General features: G+C 38.1%; 1 protein-coding gene across 1 annotated transcript in view; it reads right to left on the reverse strand.

The window, feature by feature from the left end:
• The window catches only part of LOC117709061 (AGBL carboxypeptidase 4), a 959,025-nt gene that overhangs the window by 113,329 nt on the left and 825,741 nt on the right, over positions 1 to 19,955 (reverse strand). The window contains exon 6 of the mRNA XM_076934446.1: positions 19,707 to 19,746. Within this exon, the coding sequence (XP_076790561.1) occupies positions 19,707 to 19,746 (40 nt within the window). The remainder of the gene's footprint in view (positions 1 to 19,706; positions 19,747 to 19,955) is intronic.

Raw genomic sequence — 19,955 nt, forward strand, 5'->3', positions numbered from 1 at the left:
CTCTAAGAAGTAAGGAAAGTTTTAAAACAAACATAACTAGATGACTAAATTCAGTTGTTAGTGATGGATGATAGTATGAAAACATCTGGTTTAATAAATCCATCTTCTGTTGTCTTTTTTTTTTCAGAAGAGAAAAATGTCTAAAGGCCATTTATTCATGCACCTATGCATCTATCCAACTATCCAGGGATAGATCTCAGATGGGGCAGGCTGATTCCCTTGTTGCTTTTAGTTTTTAGAGAGAAATACACCAGGCTTGTAAAGGACAATTAAAATTCTACCGGAAGGAGCAGAAATGATACTGAAGTGCCAAACACATCCCCTCTTGAAATTTCAGATAACTGACTACTGGAAAGAGCCTTGTGTGGTAGGAAAAAATAGCAAGTACCTATAGTGACCATCCTCTGTCAGGAGCATGTCTGGTCTTAGAATGGGCTGAAGTGGGACACAACATTGGACACAGGCCAAAAGACTAATGATTTATGATCTTGTAGGAAACTTAACTTTTTCTTACTGATCTGTGAGTCATTAACCACTGAAGACTTAACTCTTACTTTTTCTGTGTGGAAAACTTAACTCGTTCTTACTGTTCTATGCTTCATTAGGTGCTAGGGAAACTTAACTTTCTTTCTCTTATTATTTACTTTATAATTTTAATTTCTTTGTGCTTGAATAAGCACTGGAAAACTTAACTCCTACTTATTTTATAAACTTATTTTATAATTCTCTGGCAATTAACATATGCTGTTTACCCAGAGGATTCAGTAGAGGATTGCTAAGGCTCCTTTCTCACTCAACCAGAAGTCTTGCCTCTCGCTAGGTGAGGGAGGCTTGGAGCAATTAACTTTTGGTGAACCAGGAAAAGAAAGTCATTTTTGCAGAAAAAATTTTTTTACCTAAGAAAAATTACATGCACACACACATTCATACACACACAGATATGTTGGGTCTAATCACCTATATCATCAACTCCATAAGTATTCATGCATACTTACATACACACACCTATACTTACATGCGCATGTATGTGCGCTCATGCACACACACACACACACACACACACACACACGGTGAATGGAGCAAAAGCCCTTATGAACAGGTTTCATTGAAAAGCACCAGTGCAGGAAAAACTCACTCATTCTGGATGAAAAATAAGCTCCAACTTTTATTGGTCAGAGAAAGAAAAAATCTTCTACCGTTTTATTGCTAAATGAAAGAAGCCCCATCTTTGTCAGTAAGAAAAAAAAAACCTGCTGCTGAGAAAAAAAACATGTCTCATTGTAAGAAGAAGTCTGCCTGCTCTCTCTGCTCTGCTTCTATTTTGCTTCTATTCTCTTATTGTCATTGCTCCTAGTTCTTGTACTTTCTCAGGATACTTAATTACATGGTATTCTAAGCATCTTTTTTTCAAAAGTTCACAACAAGTTCAAACATAAATTCAAATCATAAATTTAATAAGAAGTTACAACAGAGATGTTTACAGGTATTTTCATTAAGACTAGTTATATGATTAAACATTCATTACCTGTCACTAGCTCCACAGGTTCATTAAGAGTTTAAAACAATAATTCTTGTGTCCAAGTTAGTATGGTTTTGTCAAGAGGCAAATCATCTACCTAATGTCTCATTAGTTTTCCAGTTTTATATAGAAAAATTCAGTCAATATTTTATTTATTTTTTGTTCTTGAACCTACAGTAAATTGTTTATTCTCAGTATATGACCTTTAGTTACCAGATAATGGTTTTTAAAGTGAGCTTAAAAGGAATATTTTCCTTTGTAAATTTGTTTCAAGTTTGCTTTCTATCATAGTGAAATTACCCTGTGACACATGAAGGTTTATGGAGTTCTAATTGCAGCCTTATATTTTTAGAGGGCTCAAAATGTACTTGTATAAATTTAGAAATTATACAGAGTCATTACTAGGAATATATGAAATCACCAATGTCTACATAGCATTGCTACAAAAGAGTACATCTTTATTGATCTACGGAAAATCTGGCCAATAGGTTGGGCTAATACCCAGAAGTTGTTACATTAATTTAATAATGACAGGAAAGGCATATCAGCTGCAAGAATCGATCCTGAGATGAGATTTCTGAAAGCCTTGCAATTCAAATTTATCCATCGAAGCCATGCAAAATGATATGTCATCTCCAGAATGTCACTTGTATGCTTTTAGCCTTTCCTACATGGCTCCTCACAATCTCCAGAGAACAGTCAGTAACAATAATTAATATTTTCAAGGTTCTGATATGGGCCACACACATACATTATCCCATCTAATACACATACGGACCCCATGAACTCAGTATTATTATTTCTATTTTATGGAGGAAAGAACTGTAGCTCTGAGAAATTGTTTTGTCCAAAAATCATATCAAGAGAAAATGGTGACAATGTGAAATGATATTTTGATTCTAAAATCTCCACTGAAACTTTTCTTCTTCTATTGTCCTCATTTTGGGTTATAAAATTTTATTTTTTTGTCCCCAATAAAACTGAGTGGGCAATGGTGATGGTATATCAATAATTTTCACTTAGAACAAATTCCTGTATTGCTCTAACCTGTCTTCATCAGTTTCTTTCATGATATTTTAGGCCAGAGCATGGAGGATGTATACAGTATCCATGATACAACACCAATTACTTAGCCTCTAGGAACTTCATGTCCATGGATATGGATCATACCTTGCCTCAACTCACTATCAGCTCCACACTGATTACCAAGCATAGGAAGTGCTATCATATAAACTAGAAACTAGATAGTGAGTAACAACCTTCTTTTCCTATGTGAGAGAATATTATTGTTTTTAGTCATTAAACAAATAGAATTCTTTTGTGACAAATTCAAAGTTCCTTATAGTTTTAATCTTATGTTAGAATAGAGTGATAAACAATGATACACAAATATGGTCTTTAAAACATGTTTTGCCTGCATGTATGTCTGTTTATCAGGTGTGTCTGACTGTGGAGGTCAGAAAAGGGTTTCAGATTCAGATAGTCTGGGACAGGAATTTAGATGGTTGTAACTGCCATATGGGTGTTGAAATTGAACCTTGATTCTCTGGAAAAGCAGTAACTGCTCTTAATCATCAAGACATTTTCCAGCCCCAAACATGACTATTTAAAAGAAATAACTGAACTTCATCCTATGAAACTTTTGCCAGTCTAAATAAGCTGGATTATCCTCATTTATTTTAAGATTAAGGGAAACCTCCTTGGAGGTGTGAGAAAAGATGATATGAAGTAACCAAAGAGAAAATATTTTACCACCACCACCACCACCACCACCACCACCACCACCACCACCATCATCAAGGTAGCCAAGTGAGTCCCTAGTGTCTCCTGAAAGATTTCCATTACTTGGCATCCACATCTTATACAGTAATCTGTATCTCAAAGACTAGGGCTGGTTTGTACAACCGATAGGATATGATCCATGACACTCTAAAATTTCTATAGACTTGGGTATATACCCTGCTCTTTCTTGGATTATCATGCTGAAGGCAGTCAGTTCAACGTAACAATAGAGAAGTCTATGTGGCAAGATAGTTGCAGTAACAACTGACAACAATTTATTTGTTTTATTGGGACTGTGCATATCACTATGCTCATCAATTTACAGCCAGCATATTTGGTTTTCATACTATATTACAAAAGTATTATGACATTGCTAGTTTACAAATGGTAAAATAGAAATAAGTCATAAATGAGCTTTCCAAAAATCAAAATGCTATTTGAATGGGTAGGTACACACACACACACACACACACACACACACACACACACACACACACACACCCTACCACTACCACCACCACCCCCAATTACTATTACTACTACTACTAGTGCCACCACCACCACAGAAAATTATAAAACTGAATATTTTCCTCACCCTTCAAATACTTGTAAGTTCTTTTTACCTCATGTACTGTGCTGGTGTGACTACGACTGCATGCCTTCAAAATGTGTAGCTTTATAGGCATACAAAAGATTTATATATCCTGATACTCCATAGGTGCCGAGAAAGACCTATTACTGCATATCTTTAGACTATGGGTTTTGACCTCTCACTCCTAAATCCTTAAGAGCTAATTTTCTAGTAAAGCCAGATAAACTTTTTTCCTCAGAAAACCCACCATAATGACCTGTTGTCATCAACAGAGCTTCTGTTTTAGACATTAATGTTCATAACATTTCTGTTCTAAAATTGATATAAGGGTTTATTTATCATAACTATGTCACTAAATCTACATTTCATCCTCATGAAATAGGTATCATCATCTGTGGTGATTTGAATGAGAAATATTCCTTATAGTGTCTAGCATTTGAACACTTGTTTCCCAGTTGGTGACACTGGTTTGGGGAGGTTTAAGAGGTTGTGATCTTGCTAGAGGAAGTGTATCAATGAAGGCAGGCTTTGAGCTTTTAAAGATTCACTCAGTTTCTGGTTCTCTCCATCTCTAGTTCTCTCTCTGGTTCATGCTTAGGATTCAAGATGTAAGCTCTCAGTTTGCTCCTCTAGCCTATCTATTGCCATGCTTACCCACTGTGATGGTGATGATTTGCATCCTTCTGGAACCCATATGTCCAAATAAACATTTCCTCTATAGTTACCTTTGTCATGGTGTTTTAACATAGCAATAGAAAGTAATCAACATACCATCTGTATCTGATAGAAAACTAAGCTGCAAGACAGTGAAACGACCTTCATAAATATGGATCCCAGTAGTAGTAGAATCAACTAATGCAGGAGTGGTTAGCTCCTTGTAGGATGGCAGTATCCCTAGTCAGGTGGTTCTGTGGTATGTAAGAAAGCTAGCCAAGAATAAGCCTATGAGTGAGTGAGGCAGAGTAGTTATTAAGAAGTTTTCTTCTATGACTCCTGCCTTGAGTTCCTACTCTGAGGGATTGTGACATGGAAGAATGAGCCAGTTAATCCCTTTCTTTCCAGATTGTTTTTCATCAGAGTGTTTTATCACAGCAACATAAAGTAAACTAGAACAGAAGTTGGCACCACAATAGTTGGGGGTGTTCCTGTGCTAGATCTTACCATGTAAATTTTTGACCTTGAACTATTTTGTTGGAAGACTGTGGAGGATTTTGGAGTATTTTACTGGAAAAGTTGTTGAGTGTTCAGAGTTTAATAAACTGTTGTGGGAACCTACAAGATAACTCAGAGAAAAATGTGGACTATGGAAGTCTGGTTCATGAGTTTACAAAAATGAGCAAGGACTTAAGAACTGAACCAGGTACAATTCATGTAAATTGGACTGACAATTTTTTGTGTGCTAGTCATGTTGCATCTGAATAATCTACCATGATTAACCAAACCAACCTAACCAACCAACCAAACAAACAAAAAGCAGAACCAGTAAGGGGAAATCTGTGCTTCACTGAGAAAACAGGCTACTAGTGAGTTGGTGCTGAAAAATCAGATGCAATTAGTAAATGATCAGCATCATTGAGGTGAAACATGTATTTCCTCAGGGCCAGCACACAGAAGTTGTGGTCCGGAGTTGTGAAGGCTTTGCCTCAAGATGGCACCTGAACTTGGCAATGTGTAAGAGTCACTTAAATGGTACTGGTTTCAAAGGCATGGAAGCTACATGATTGAATGGGTCATGGAAAGAAACAGAGGCTGGCCACTTTGTGGCAGGATTGGGGTTGCTACAGAATGGCCAGAGAAGAGAGTGGTGAAGATGAAGCCTCATTTGCACTGGAGACACCAAGATAGGTGCTAGGACTATGGGTAATCTATCAAGGCCAGTGGGTCTGTGGGTGGAACCAGCCTTAGACCAAGAGATTATATGTGCCGTGCCGTGGATGGTAGAACTGAAGAGGTGGGGTTGCCCAAGCCCGGATGAGTCTCAGATGTTAGACACTGAGCTATCAGATCTTGCTTCATACTACTAAACTTTGGTTTTGCTTAAGTGTGATTGTTTTTTGTTTGTTTGTTTGTTTTTTGTTTTTTGGTTTTTTTTTTTTTTTTTTTTTTTGGTTTTTCGAGACAGGGTTTCTCTGTATAGCCTTGGCTGTCCTGGAACTCACTCGGTAGACCAGGCTGGCCTCGAACTCAGAAATCCGCCTGCCTCTGCTTCCCAAGTGCTGGGATTAAAGGCGTGCGCCACCACTGCCCAGCAAGTGTGATTGTTTTATACCATGATTCTTCCCTTGTTGGATAAGAAAGTATTTAGCTTTTTAATTTTATTTTAAAGGAGCCCAAAGGTAAGAGACCCAAAAGATATCATTTGTTAAAGTGCTGATAAAGTGCTGAATTTAAAATTTTTTAAATTTGGACTGTGTTTTATATTAGATTTATAAAAATGAGATCTTGGAGACAACAAATTAAAGGTTATGACTTAAAGTTATGTAATGTGTAATGTTCTATTTAACATTAACTGTTGACATGATGTAAGCAACCAAGAATCACCTGAAAAAATTGAGTATTGTCTTTATTAGGTTGGTATATGGGCATATCTGTCAAATACTGTCTTAATTAACTAATTTAGGAGGGCTTTGCCCACTGTAGGCAACACCATCCATAAACATGTGGTCTTGGGCTGAGCGTCCACTCAATATGGGGAATTGATATCTAATACTGTAAACTTAGCCAACTATTCATGGTTACAGAGGTCATAGACCCTAGGGGTAAATCTGCAACTGCCATTTTCTAAACTAATACAGTTTCTGTTTTCTAAATACTTATCCTCACTTTCATAGGTATGTGTAGCTCTCACAGAACTTTTTCATTTTAGCAGCAGATGGAAACCATTATAGAGATTCTCAAATGGTCAAAATGAACATGGGGTGCCAAACCTCAACTGGTATATTTACAATGCAGCTCCTACATCTAAGGCTCAGGGAATATCATAGAAGAGGAGGAAGAAAGTTGTAAGAGCCAGAGGATTAGGATGCTTATTGTGAGATTGTGTCTTCTGCACATGACAGAGAAGCTAAAACTCATGATATACTAATAATATAGTTTCCTAAACAAGACCTGCACAATGACAACATCACTATGTGTCAATGTAGATAGGGGTAATTTTTCAAGTCTTACCAATAGATGAAAAGCTATAGGCAATGGCTGCAAAGGGAGGAAGAATCCATTTTTCTCTAGGAACATGTACCCTATTTTCCCACAGGTGATCCAATCCCAAGTGGTCAGACATGTACATATGACCACTAAATGGATTCATTAAATGGATTCAATAGGTTGTATATTCAAGATTTGAGAAGTCATGAATTTGAGGGGCAAGGCACAGGGGAATTTGGAGGGATGAGAGTGAGGGGTAGAAATGATATAAATTAAGCACTCATATTTGAAATTCGAAAAAAACAACAACAAAAAACCCAGAAGTTTAGTCAAGCATGAGCCTATGAGTGAGTGAGCCAGACGGGGAGCCAGAATAAGGCAGCAGGCAGCATTTATCCAAGACTCTTGTTTTGAGCTCCTGTCTTGACTTCCTTCATGATGGGTGTGACCTAGAAGTATAAACCAAATAAACTCTTTCTTCCCCAGTTGCTTTTGATTACATGTTCATGTAATGTTCATTTTTTATCACAACAACAGAAAATAACAAGGTGTACAGCAGGACAAATCCACAATGCTCTGTTCTCAGGTATTCTAATCTGATTACTTGCTTATCTAGGCTACAGAGATAGTCACTGTATGTTGTCCTAAGATCTTGTACTATTCCCAACCAATGTCAGACCTCAACTTACCCCAATTTTCAGAAGTAGTGTTTATCATCCAATTCTCAGCCAATTAGAAAAGTAGATATAAACATTTTAAGACGACGTTATAGTGACTCAATTGCAAAATAAGAAGCTCTACAAAATCTGCTGTAACTTTTGAGAACAATTTTCTTACTTTTCCCTATTGAACTAGAATTTGCAATGATGTAGTTTTCACATGTGGCCTGGGAATGGATTCAACATCGAACTCGTTGAGTTAGGAGAAGAAAAACAGACCTTGTCCGTTAAGCCCTATATCAAGATGCATAAAATGTCAGCTTTATTTCTGGATTATTCATTTACATGAACCAATGAATTGTCTATTTTTGCTAAAGCTAATTTAGATTGGAATTGAAGAATTCTGCTTACATAGTTTCTGTGACTTAATTTTAGGTTTTGTGCCTTGAATTCTAGTTTCTTTAGACCTAGGACCTGCAGTCAATATAATGGCCAGTCTTCCATGGCCCTTCACACCTCTCTTCCTAATTCTCATGGAAATTTTGATATTATATCCTCCCTATAGTTCAGCCCACCAAATATGAATATTTAAAAATGTGGCCCCTGAACATTTTTCTTCAACCCCCTCAGCTGGGTCCTGGGATCTGGCATTTGATTGACTTCTTCAAATAAATATCTATATGTGTACCATTCAATTTGTCCCTGAGGACAAATTATAAAAACAAACATGACATGCTCCTCCCAGTCTTTTTGTCTTTCTCAGATTCTGAAGTTCCTTACTACATTACATTTTAAAGGTATATGAGATCTTACGTAACTCACACTAGCCTCAAACTTACTTCTTTGGGGTCTTCATAGCTTTGATAAACACCATGACCAAAAGGAACTTGGGGAGGAAATAGTTTGTTTTGCTTATACTTCCTCCATCAAAGGAAGTCTAGGCAGGAACTCAAGTCAAAGCAGGAGGCAGGATCTGATGCAGAGGCAATGGAAGGCTTCTGCTTAGTAGTTACCTCTCCTTGGCTTACTTAACCTGTTTTCTTATAGCACTCAGGACCACATCCCAGGGCTGGTAGAGCCCACAGAGATATAAGCCTTTCCACACCGACCACCAATAGGGAAAATGCGCTGAAGACTTGCTACAGGCCAGTTTGATGGAGACATCTTCTTGGTTAAGATTCCTGCTTCTTAGATAACCCTAACTTGTGTCAAGTTGACATCAAAACTAGCCAAAGCACTCACTATGTAACCAAGGATGGCCTTGAACTCCAGATTCTCCTGCTTCTACCTCCCAAATACTGGGATTGCAGGCATGCTATACCACAGCTAGCAGTTTCTGGAATTTAATAGTCTGAGTAACACATTAAGCTGCTGTTTTCTCTTGTTGATGTAAAAGATGGAGGTTGGTGAATAGAGGTAGAAGTATAAATTGTTGCAACCATTTTTTTAGAAAATGAGTTGGTAATAAACCTCAATAATTCTTTAAACATTAACATTTTACACCAAATAGTTCCATTTTGAAAGTGATTTGCATAAAAGTTATGCAAAAGAAGTAAGATTTTACTTAACATACTTTTATTAGAATATATGAATTATACATAATAATTGGTCTCGTTATGATATCTCCAGGCATGTATGCAATGTATTTTGATCATATTCACCCTCTGCTGCCTTCTCTTATCCCCTTTTACTCTCCCTGATCTTTTTCCTCTAAGCAGCTAGTCTTCATTCTACTTTCATGTCTTGTTTGGTTATTTGTTTGTTTTGGTGACTCAGTTATTTTAGTTAGAGTTGCTTATGTGCAATGGGTGAGGGGCCTGGGCAACTTACCAGTGGCTGTACCACTGAAGAATATATTTTCCCATTTCCTAGCAATAATTAACTACCAGTCAATCTTCAGAGAGTGGGGCTCATGAGTCCCTATTAAGACAGAATTATTTATAACAATAAAATATCAGCAAGTAACACAATGTAGGAAAACAGCACTTATATTTTTGATAAATCAGGATATATACAAAGATGGACATAGTAGCCCCTTCAAATGTGTCTTACTTTGAGATGCTCATTGAATGCTCACAGACCTAGTAATTCAATCCCTAGTAATCTATTAGGACCATATTCTCACTTCAGACAGATATATACCTAGGTTGAGAATTTAGTCATAAGATTGAGGAACTAGAATAAAGCGAAATATCCAACAATACTGGCATTAGAAAGTACTTCTGCTGTTATAATAAATAAAAAGTCCAGATAAAATCATATATCCTATATAGTTTTATCTATGTAAAATAATATTATACATGCACAGAAAAAAAAGAAGTAAATTCATTCAAATACTTAATAGTTATTGCCTCAGGGATACAGCTGATATTTTCATTTTTGTTCTGTGTTTCTCAGATTTTGTTCCGGGGACGAGTACAGTTTTTTTCTTTTAAACAGAAAAAACTGGTTATAAAAAGATGGTAAGTATGTAAAATACATAGCAACATGAAGATTGTTTATGAAAAATAATGCTAAGTGAAAAAAGATGTATATGAAAACTTACTGTGATTGCAATTATGTAAATATGTTTCTGCACAGAGACAAGAACTGAAAAGGAAAATGTAGAAATAGAATTAGGCCTTGTATTGTGCTAGGGCTGTGGATTAGGAATAATTTATTTTTCTTCTCTAAAGATATTCTTGAAGCCACTTTTAATGACGTGGATGTACTTTTTAAAACATCGTTGCTGTGTCCCACCATGGTGTCTGCTCAGCTCACTGGTCTGTGGCTCAGGAACTGGCTCTGTGGTAAGAGCTGCTCAGAGTTTCACATTTCTTTGTTCTTCAAAGAGTTGAGTTTACATGTGAGGGACTTGAGTTGGAGACAAACCCAAACTTGTCATGAGATGGCTAGCAGGATTGGCTTATCAGTATTTAACATAACAGTATTTCAACAAACTTGGGAGAGGAAAAAGAACGTTGTAGACATTTTTCTCCTGAATATTTCTTTCTTTTCTTTTCTTTTCTTTTCTTTCTTTCTTTCTTTCTTTCTTTCTTTCTTTCTTTCTTTCTTCTTTTTTTTTTTTTTTTTGGTTTTTTGAGACAGGGTTTCTCTCTTAGCCTTGGCTGTCCTGGAACTCACTCTGTAGACCAGGCTGGCCTCGAACTCAGAAATCCGCCTGCCTTTGCCTCCCAAGTGCTGGGATTAAAGGTGTGCGCCACCACTGCCCGGGTCTCCTGAATATTTCTAAGATACATAGAAAATCAAGTGTTTCCCCAGGATGCAGTTCTACTAGTGAGGAATCCCCCTTCGACGATGCTATCCTTGACAGTATAGAGTTTTCTTGGCTCTAGCAAAATAGGTGTGTTAGCCTAAGAAAGAAGAATAAGGTCTAATTACATCCCAAATTACAATTGTATCTAACAGCAGGAAAAGATTTAGCATCACAGAGCTCTGAAGAAAATGTAAGAGTATCTCCCCACGTGGTTGTAGTTGTGAGTGTTCTCTGAGATATGATACAAAAAATATATAAGCAATAAAAGGAAGACAAGAGCCTGGGAGATGGTTCAGTGGGTTAGTGCCCACCATGTAAACACAAGGACCTAGGTTTGGACCCCAGCACCCAACCAAAGCTATAGGGTGGCTCGCCTATGAAATCCCAATGCTCTGAGCAGTAGAGAATAAGGTGGAAACTGGAAGATTTTTTTTTCCTGGTGCCCTGTCAATCAATGAGCGGCAAGCTCAGTAAAAAGACTCTGTCCAGAAACTAGGACATAGAAAACGCACGCATGCATGCAAGCGTGCACTGGCAAACAGCAAACAGCACAGTTATTTCTCCAAGGAAACTAGACACATGTTTTTATAAACTCCTGAAAATATAGTCACCATTATTAGACACTAAGGAAAACTCCTTTAAAGCACAATGAGATATTACTTTATACTCAACAGTATGACAATAATAAAAAGACATGACAAGTGCTGAACATGGTGTGAAAAAATGGGATTGTCCTATGCTATAGCTGAGAATGTAAAATGATAGATTCATAAAACTGTTTTGTCAGTTTCTCAAAATGTTTATTCTAAAATTTAATGTATTAGCAACATGTCTAGTCATAGGTACACGCTCTAAAAAAACTGAAAATCTTAATCTACCTAAAATCTTGACACAAATGTCTATAGAAGTATATTTAAAACAACCTCAAATGGAACCAATTCAACATTTCCATCAACAGATGAATTGATAAGCTGTGTAAAACTTACAAAAATAACATTATGCAGCAAGAAAAAGCAATGAAGTTCTGATACACATTACATCATGAGTGAAACTTGAAGAAGTTATACTAGGTAACAAAATAAAAAGCCAATTGCAAAGACTATACTTGGTATGACACCACTGGTTTGAAATACGTAGAATAGGCAAGTAATAGAGACAGGAAGTACATTACTGTTTGCTAAGGGATGTGGTAAAAAAAAAAAATAGGAAGTGGCTACGAGTTTGATATGTAGTTTGTGATGATAATCTGGAAGGAGATGGTGATGATTGTGAACATACAGAACACCACCAAAATGGTGAAATTCATGACACCTGACTTACATTCCAATAAAGTTTCCCTTTACAAAGCTATGGCCAGCACTTTTTAATGTGATTGTGGGAATATTTAAAAAGTATATTAGTCCTGTTCAAATATTTCAGTTGTCTTCATGCGCATGCCTTGGCCCTTGAGAAGATTCTATATCTTCACCCATTGAATTTAGGAACTACCAGGTGACTTGCTTTGATTAAGGGCATTTGGACAGAGTGACTACTTCTAAGGGTACATAAGGGTCGACACACACCTCTACCTTTCCCTCTGCCTGATGGCCATGAGGAAGTGCTTGCAGAGCCAGCTTGCAGTTCCACAATCCCTAGACCCTAATATTTCTGCATGAGTTGAAGAGCTTCCAATTGCCAATAGCTAAAAATCTACCCCAAGGGATTCCAATGAACACTGAGAAATGCCACGTCCATATACTGTAGACTGGAGATGTCAAAGGCATAACACGTCCACCTACTGTTTGCCTTTCAAAAGGAACTTTCTGAGGCTGCTTTCCACATTGACTTCAGTGTTCACCACCAGGCTAATAACTGGTGTCTCCATGACAGCCTGCTTGGTGCTGAAGTTTTTCCTCAATAACCCTCATTCTAGGAATTTCCCTAAAGAAATAACCAGAGAGGCACATGATAATCTTTATAAATGAATGCTCGGGCAGAGTCTGACAGACTAGCTGCTCTGGAAGCTGAGGCAGGAGGATTGCAAATTTAAAGGCTTCCTGGGTCACTGAGTGAGTTTATTGTGATAAGCCTTTGTCACTTAGCAATATTCTGCTACAAAACACAAACCAGAATGTGAACAAGAGCTTGCGCTACAGGTCAGTGATGGAGAGCATACATAACATGCTGGAGGTTCCAGGTTCAATTCCTAATATTCCATCCATCCATCCATCCATCCATCCATCAATCAACTCCATTGAAGTGCCATATACAATTAAATAAATGAATAAGCAATAGGCAATGGAGTATTAAAATTCTATGGCATGACTTTCAGATCTGTGACATCTCAGAAAATATTTGGTAACATTAAAAGATTTTCATGCCATTCAAATCAAGAGGGTTTATGTAGTGTATTCTAATTTTATTTAAAAATCATCTGTGTATTTGCATACTCACATACAAAAATAATGTTTTTGAAGTCTGTTAAAGGTTTTACTTAGCAAAACAATACTTCCTTATCTTTTCACAGAGGAGGCTAAGAATGAACTTTTTAAGATGTGAAAAAGGAATTACAGATGGGACTACTGAATCAAAAGACAAAATGAATCCATGCTTTAATAAATTCCTTTTTATCATATTGAATGTTGGACATATTTGATAACATATTAAGAAGTAGGAGACACACCATTCCACCCCATTGTGAGAGATGTATCCCCACAATCCCGAGAATACTGTAAATGCAGCACAATACTGTAAATGCAGCATGGTGAGTGAGTGTTTCTCAGGTTCCTGGCCTAGATGTAGAAGCAGGGGCAGCAGGTGGGGCTGCCCCTGTGGGGTGAGGGAGAAAAGGTGACCTGCAGCAGATGGAGATTGGAGAAGAGTCTCCTTAGAGTAGGGATGCTGATGGGGCTTTCCTGTGATGGGAAGAGGCAAGTAGAGAAAACTGCTGTGGAACTCTCCAGAGAGAGCACCTGTGAATCTCAGGCCGAGGAAGGTGAGGGTTATCGATTCTGGAACTAGATGCATGCACACCAACTTTTTTTTTTTTTTTTTTTTTTTTTTTTTTTTTTTTTTTTTTTTTTTGCATCTTGCTGCATTCCCCCCCAGGTCCTACTCTGAAAAGATGGGGGAGAAAACTGCAGGAAACAGCAAATGATAAAACACCAACAAATGATAAAAAAGATGCTAAACAAAACCAACAATTGGAATTTGAATTCCCCGCAGATGAAACTGATTTTATAGAGCAGACATTTTAAAATAAGCATGTTGAAGATGTTCTGAGAAACCAATGAAGACATTAAAACAGCATAGAAATAAATCATGGAGCAGAATAGGCAGAAATAAAACAAGAACAGGTGGATATGAATAAAGTTAGAAACATCAAAAATGGAAAAAGAATAGTTATTAAAATATTTCAAGATAGAAAAAAAAAAAAACCTAGGCTAGACATGGCCAAAAAGTGAATATATTGAAATTGCTTGCAAGGCATTCAATGAAGCTGGAGTCAAATGAAGAAAGTAATGAAAACTGGATTAATGTTTTTCTTACTTTTGTGTTGCTGTGATAAAGCACCATGACCAAAAGCAACTAATGGAAGGAGGAACTCATTTTAGTTCATGGTTCCAGAGGGATACATAGGAATTAAATGGTGGAAGACATCGCTGGAAGAGGCTTAGATCCTTGACCACAGGCTTGAAGCAGAGAGAGCAAACTGGAAGGCAATGGAGGCACTGAATCCTCAAAACTCTCCCCAAAGCCTTCCTCTAGGGAGGCTCAGCTTCACAAACTGCAGACCAAGTATTCAGATTTCAAAGCCTAGCGGGACATTTCACATTCAAATGAGCACCATTAAGAACAATAGATGTCACTTGTTAGGATTCAACATTTGTCTAGTTCCAACCCGCCCCCCCCTTCCCTTCTCCCTCTCAGCTCAGGCCCTGCTTATTCTGGCTCTGCCCAAAGCTGTATGTATGTATATATGTATGTATGTATGTATGTATGTATGTATGTATGTAATGTAAGTACACTGTAGCTGTCTTCAGATACCCAGAAGAGGGCATCAGATCTCATTACAGATGGTTGTGAGGCACCATGTGGTTGCTGGGATTTGAACTCAGGACCTCCAGAAGAGCAGTCAGTGCTCTTAACCTCTGAGCCATCACCAGCCCTAGTAGGAATTCTTAAAGCACAGAATCAAAGCAGTGGTGGAGTAGGCCAATATTAGAAGGAACAATTTGCTAATAATTTTTCAAAGCTAAAGAAAGATGGATTTTTGTACGTGGCAACTACAGGATAAATAAAAATAAATTCAATTCCCAGACACATGAATAAAAAAAGTCAGACCATTAAGATTAAAAATGAGTCTTGAAACCAACCCAAGAAAAATAGGTTCCTTAAATTATATAACAGCAGACATCTCATCAGCAACTTTAACATGAAGAGACAGTGAATAAAATCTTCAAAGTGCTGGGGAAATTCCTCAAATTAGAACTAGTATCTAGACAAATTATCACTCTAGGGATTAGCCAAAATAAGGATAGTACTAATCAGTAGGATTACCCAGGGACTCTCATTAGAACAGCCAATACAGCCCTGCTACAGTCACACAGGGAAGGACTGCAGCCCACTATAAAAGGAATTCATAAGCCACGTAGGCAAAGCCAGTGGCTAACACTAACTGCAAATTTTCTCTCTTTTTTATAAAAGGTTAAAAGTTAAAAGTCTAAACAAAAATGACTAGGTGGTGACAGTGCAGTGTGTAAGAGATGGCAGGGACCTACCAAGGCACTTGTCTGGCTGAGGATGAAAGGAATTCTGAAGGACTGAAGTTTGTAAGAAAAGGTACAGTATATAACCCACAGGGTAATCAGCTAAGGCTAGAGAGAAAATCTATAGCAGTCAGATCTGCAGAGGAGACAGAAAAAGCAGGTTGACATCAACCTTTATGACAAAATAAAAAGCAAAAGGCAGGGAAGCTTCTCAGGGGGCCAAGGCATAAGGTTAAAAATTCAAGGTTTGCCAGGACCACAAAATGAGTTGGAGGTCAAGCTGGACAAGTTGGTAAGACCCTGTCTCAAAATAAAAAGTAAAACAAGAAAAACAAGGTAGCTTAATGGCAGCTACATGCTTACCAATGATATGGCTTCTGAGTTCAATTCCTAGTAAGGTTTTAAAAGAATTCAATAGGGCAGGTCAAAGAAAACACATGATAAAGAGGAAGCTCAAGTATGGAAAAAGAAATACATTTAAATGTATTATTATAGTTGAATTATTATATGGGTATTATATGTTGAGTTATCAATATGTATGTGTGGGTTCTCTCCTTCTGTCTTTACATAGTATACTAATCAGGCTCTTGTTGCTGTGATGAAACACCATGACCAGAAGCAACTTGGTGAAAAAAGGGTTTATTTGGCCTACATATATTGAATCAGAATCCGCTGAGGGAAGTCAAAGCAGGAACTCAACCAGGCAGGAATCTGTGAGGCCTGAGCTGTGGCAGAGGTCATGGAGGAGTGCTGCCCATTGGCTTACTTGATCAATACTTGCCCAGCTGTTTTCTTATAGCTATAGCACACAAGGAGTACCGTACAATGTACCCTTTCACCGTGATCACTAATTAAGAAAATGCTCTACAGGCTTGGCTACAGCCCAGTCTTATGGAGGCATTTCCTCAACTGAGGTTCCTTCCTCTCAGGGGGTTCTAACTTCTATCAAGTGGATATAAAAACCAGGCAGAACTCATGGATTCCAGGAAGCAAACTCAGGTTGTCAGACTTAAGTGGCAAGTGCCTTTACCAGATGAAACATCTCATTAGTTCACCAATGAATTAAGTTGTCACAATACAGATTATTAGATTTTGCTTAATAAGTATAGTTTAGAATCTATAATAACAATGTTCAAAAGGTAAGGATAAAAGGAAAAGGGAGAAGGATATCTTCCAATTAATTACAGAAAAATATTAAAGTTATCATTTATTTAAATCAAACATTGTTGAGTTGGTGAAAAGTAAGGCACACACACAGACTAAAGCAAAGAAACAGGTTCTGCACATAGGAAAACCAATGCAATGGAAATACAATTGTCACAAGATGGGGTTAGGGTGGGCTAGTTGTCAAAGGGCTCTGAGACAATGAATTATTCACATGTAAATTTAAAAATAATTAAATTCCTAGCTTATAATGTATACAAAAATTAGTCATTGATGAGACGAACAAAGGCTCAGCTATAACACAAGAAATTAAGAAATTATCCAACACTGAAGGTTCTCTCTCCCTCCCTCCTTCAATCCATAGATATTGAGAAATATTGAATATATAACAGTGGTTAATTATAGAGTGAGGGAGAGAAAAATCAAGGAAAAATACTAAAAAGTTTCAATTACATCTCGTTTTAAAAATAGGAACTCTGGCTTAAATGGCATAATTTCTGATATGATTATATATTTGTTTCTGTATATTGGGAATTACTTAAAACACAGAAATACAAGTTTGAAAAAAATACAGTACAGATTGTTAAATTCCAATTCTATATTTCAGAAGGCTTCTAGTCTGCATGGAATTGTAGCTCACCAGACTGCTGATCTGTGCTTTGGATGATTTGAAGATCAGTGCCATTAAGTGCGAGCCCACTGGCTTCTGAAGCTTCTGGTAATGTGGACAATTGGAGTGAATTTGATAAGCAGAGACAGATAAAGTGTTTTTGGCATGGAAGAGTCCTTCTTATAAGCCATGATGCTTATGGAAAGGTGCTTACTAACCTTCCCAAGAAAAAGGACACATGGGTAATACCTGTCTGGGCCACTGGAGTCCAGGCTGTACCCTGGGGATCTGTGGCTGCTGCAGCTCTCTCCATGGCCATGAGAGGTCAGCCGATCAGTATTTCACACCGGCACGGAAGCAGGAGTCCACTTTAGTAGAACAGTGTGCCACATATATCTTTTGGGAAGTGCTGACCTAGAAGATATTCTGTTTTCATCTAGGCGGAGGGATAATTATAGACCACTCAAACTCTGGCAGTATGGAGACACTTGCAATCCCACAGCTGTCTAAAAGAAGCACACTGGAATGCACAAGTCCTCTGTTTAAATCTGTGTAGTAGCAATTAGGAGCAGACAAAGCTAGCACAAAAGAAATGCAGTTTACTAGTCTAAAAATGTCATTCTGAAACAGTCGAAGACATATCTAGAACCTTCTCCAGTATATATGTAGGCTTCACACCAAGAAGAGACCAGATGTGATGGGATGTGGACACTTGATCTGGGTAATGCACGAGTACTTGAAAAAAAAAAACACTTTTACAACAGGACTGTCACTAAATAGGATGGGACAGAGACAATCCCTGAGCCCTACCTTGAAGAGGAAATAGCAGGTTACTCAAGAGAGTTCTATTGGCCCAGTTATGGAATTGTTAAACATATAGAAATGTTAATCATATAAGTCTAGATGTAGTTCATTCTACAGTATATATTAAACAGTTTTCAATCATTCCCACCCAGGTATGATGGCATACACTTTTATGTAATACCAGCATTTGGGAGGTGGAATTATGAAGATCAGGAGTTCAAGGTCATCCCCAGCAACATAGAAATTTCAAGGTCAGTGTGGAGTCCAGGAGACACAGTCACAGGAATAACAATAAAGGTCTCTACATTCATTCTTTTGTCATCCCAAGCCAAAGAGCGGTGCCACATGGAAATATGTCACCCGAAATGCGTAAATGTACCTTACATTTCAGCTCAGTATCCTATTATATACCAGGTACCTCTCCTGTGTGCTAGGATTCTGTCTGCAGTGTACGAGTTTTCAGGCTTTTTGCTAACTGGTTACAAGCCTAGCAGGCCTGATGGAAGGCAAGGCCAACATAGTTTGTCCATATTGGCTACCAAGATACTGATGTCTCTGTGTTTATTGAGAGCAATTTCCTGAGCCACTATCTTTCAGATGAGCACTCTGACACTCTAGCTCCTCTTCTCTGGAAGCCCATTCTTTCACAGTCCAGTGACCAGAGTGTTAATGTTTGGCACAGGAGCTGGTCACTGGGGCTCTTAAATATTTTGAATACCCCCCACTGGTGAAGATGAACCGTTATACCCACTCACAAATGCCAATGAAATCTCTTGGCATCAATAAAAGAAAATTGTTTCTGTAGTTCAGTTTAGCCTCGATTTTCCAAACCAGAGTAAGATGTTCTCTGACATCACCAAACTTCTCAACTTCTCACTGTGCTAGAGGTCAAACCTCAGGGAAAGAAAAGACTTTCTGGTCCCATGGCCACCGGGTGTTTGTTTGTTTGTTTTGTTTGAGACTTGACTCTATCTTAATGGAGAAAAACAAAAGCCACCTTGACTCTCAGACCAGCCAGTGAGCAAACCCCATCACTTTGCAGATTGGCCCTTGCTCAGGAGCCATCCTCCCTTCATTCTACAGCATCTTGCAGGCGCTTCATTCCCTGTAATTTTAAAACTTATTTCCCAGGAGACAAGAACAGTTTCTTAATATGTGAGTCCAGTGAGTGATTTCAGGGAGAACTTCACTACTCAGGGAATGCAGCTGTCACCCAGAGCAGCATCAATGTCACCTTCAGGAGGCAGCACAGAGCTGAGATGGGAACAGGAAAGTGTCCAGGCACAGAGAGGAGGAAGAAGGTCATAAACCTTGCAAGAATCAACTGGTTTTGTTCAGAGACTCAGAGGAGGGCAGGGCTTGTGTCTGGAGAGGCTGCAAGGCATGAGTGAGAAATTCCAAGCAAAATGGTGCACAGCACCTACTCACCGGGGCTGGTTATCGTCAGGAGGTCAAGCTGCCGCTGTTGCTGCAATAGAAAACATACCAGTGAGGACAATGATTTGCACAGTCAAACGTGTGTCTAGCAGGGCAGGGCAGAAATGCAAGATGATGTCTGGATATAAGAGCAGTTTATGTTTTATGGAACATGGTTGTTCTGAGGGTTCTTCCATCACACAGACTAGGCAAAATCAATAGCCTTTCTGAGAGGGCATTGGAGTATGTCTAGATAAGCCT

The sequence above is a fragment of the Arvicanthis niloticus genome, chromosome 5 (genome assembly GCF_011762505.2).
Source record: "Arvicanthis niloticus isolate mArvNil1 chromosome 5, mArvNil1.pat.X, whole genome shotgun sequence".
In the NCBI taxonomy this organism is placed as follows: domain Eukaryota; kingdom Metazoa; phylum Chordata; class Mammalia; order Rodentia; family Muridae; genus Arvicanthis; species Arvicanthis niloticus.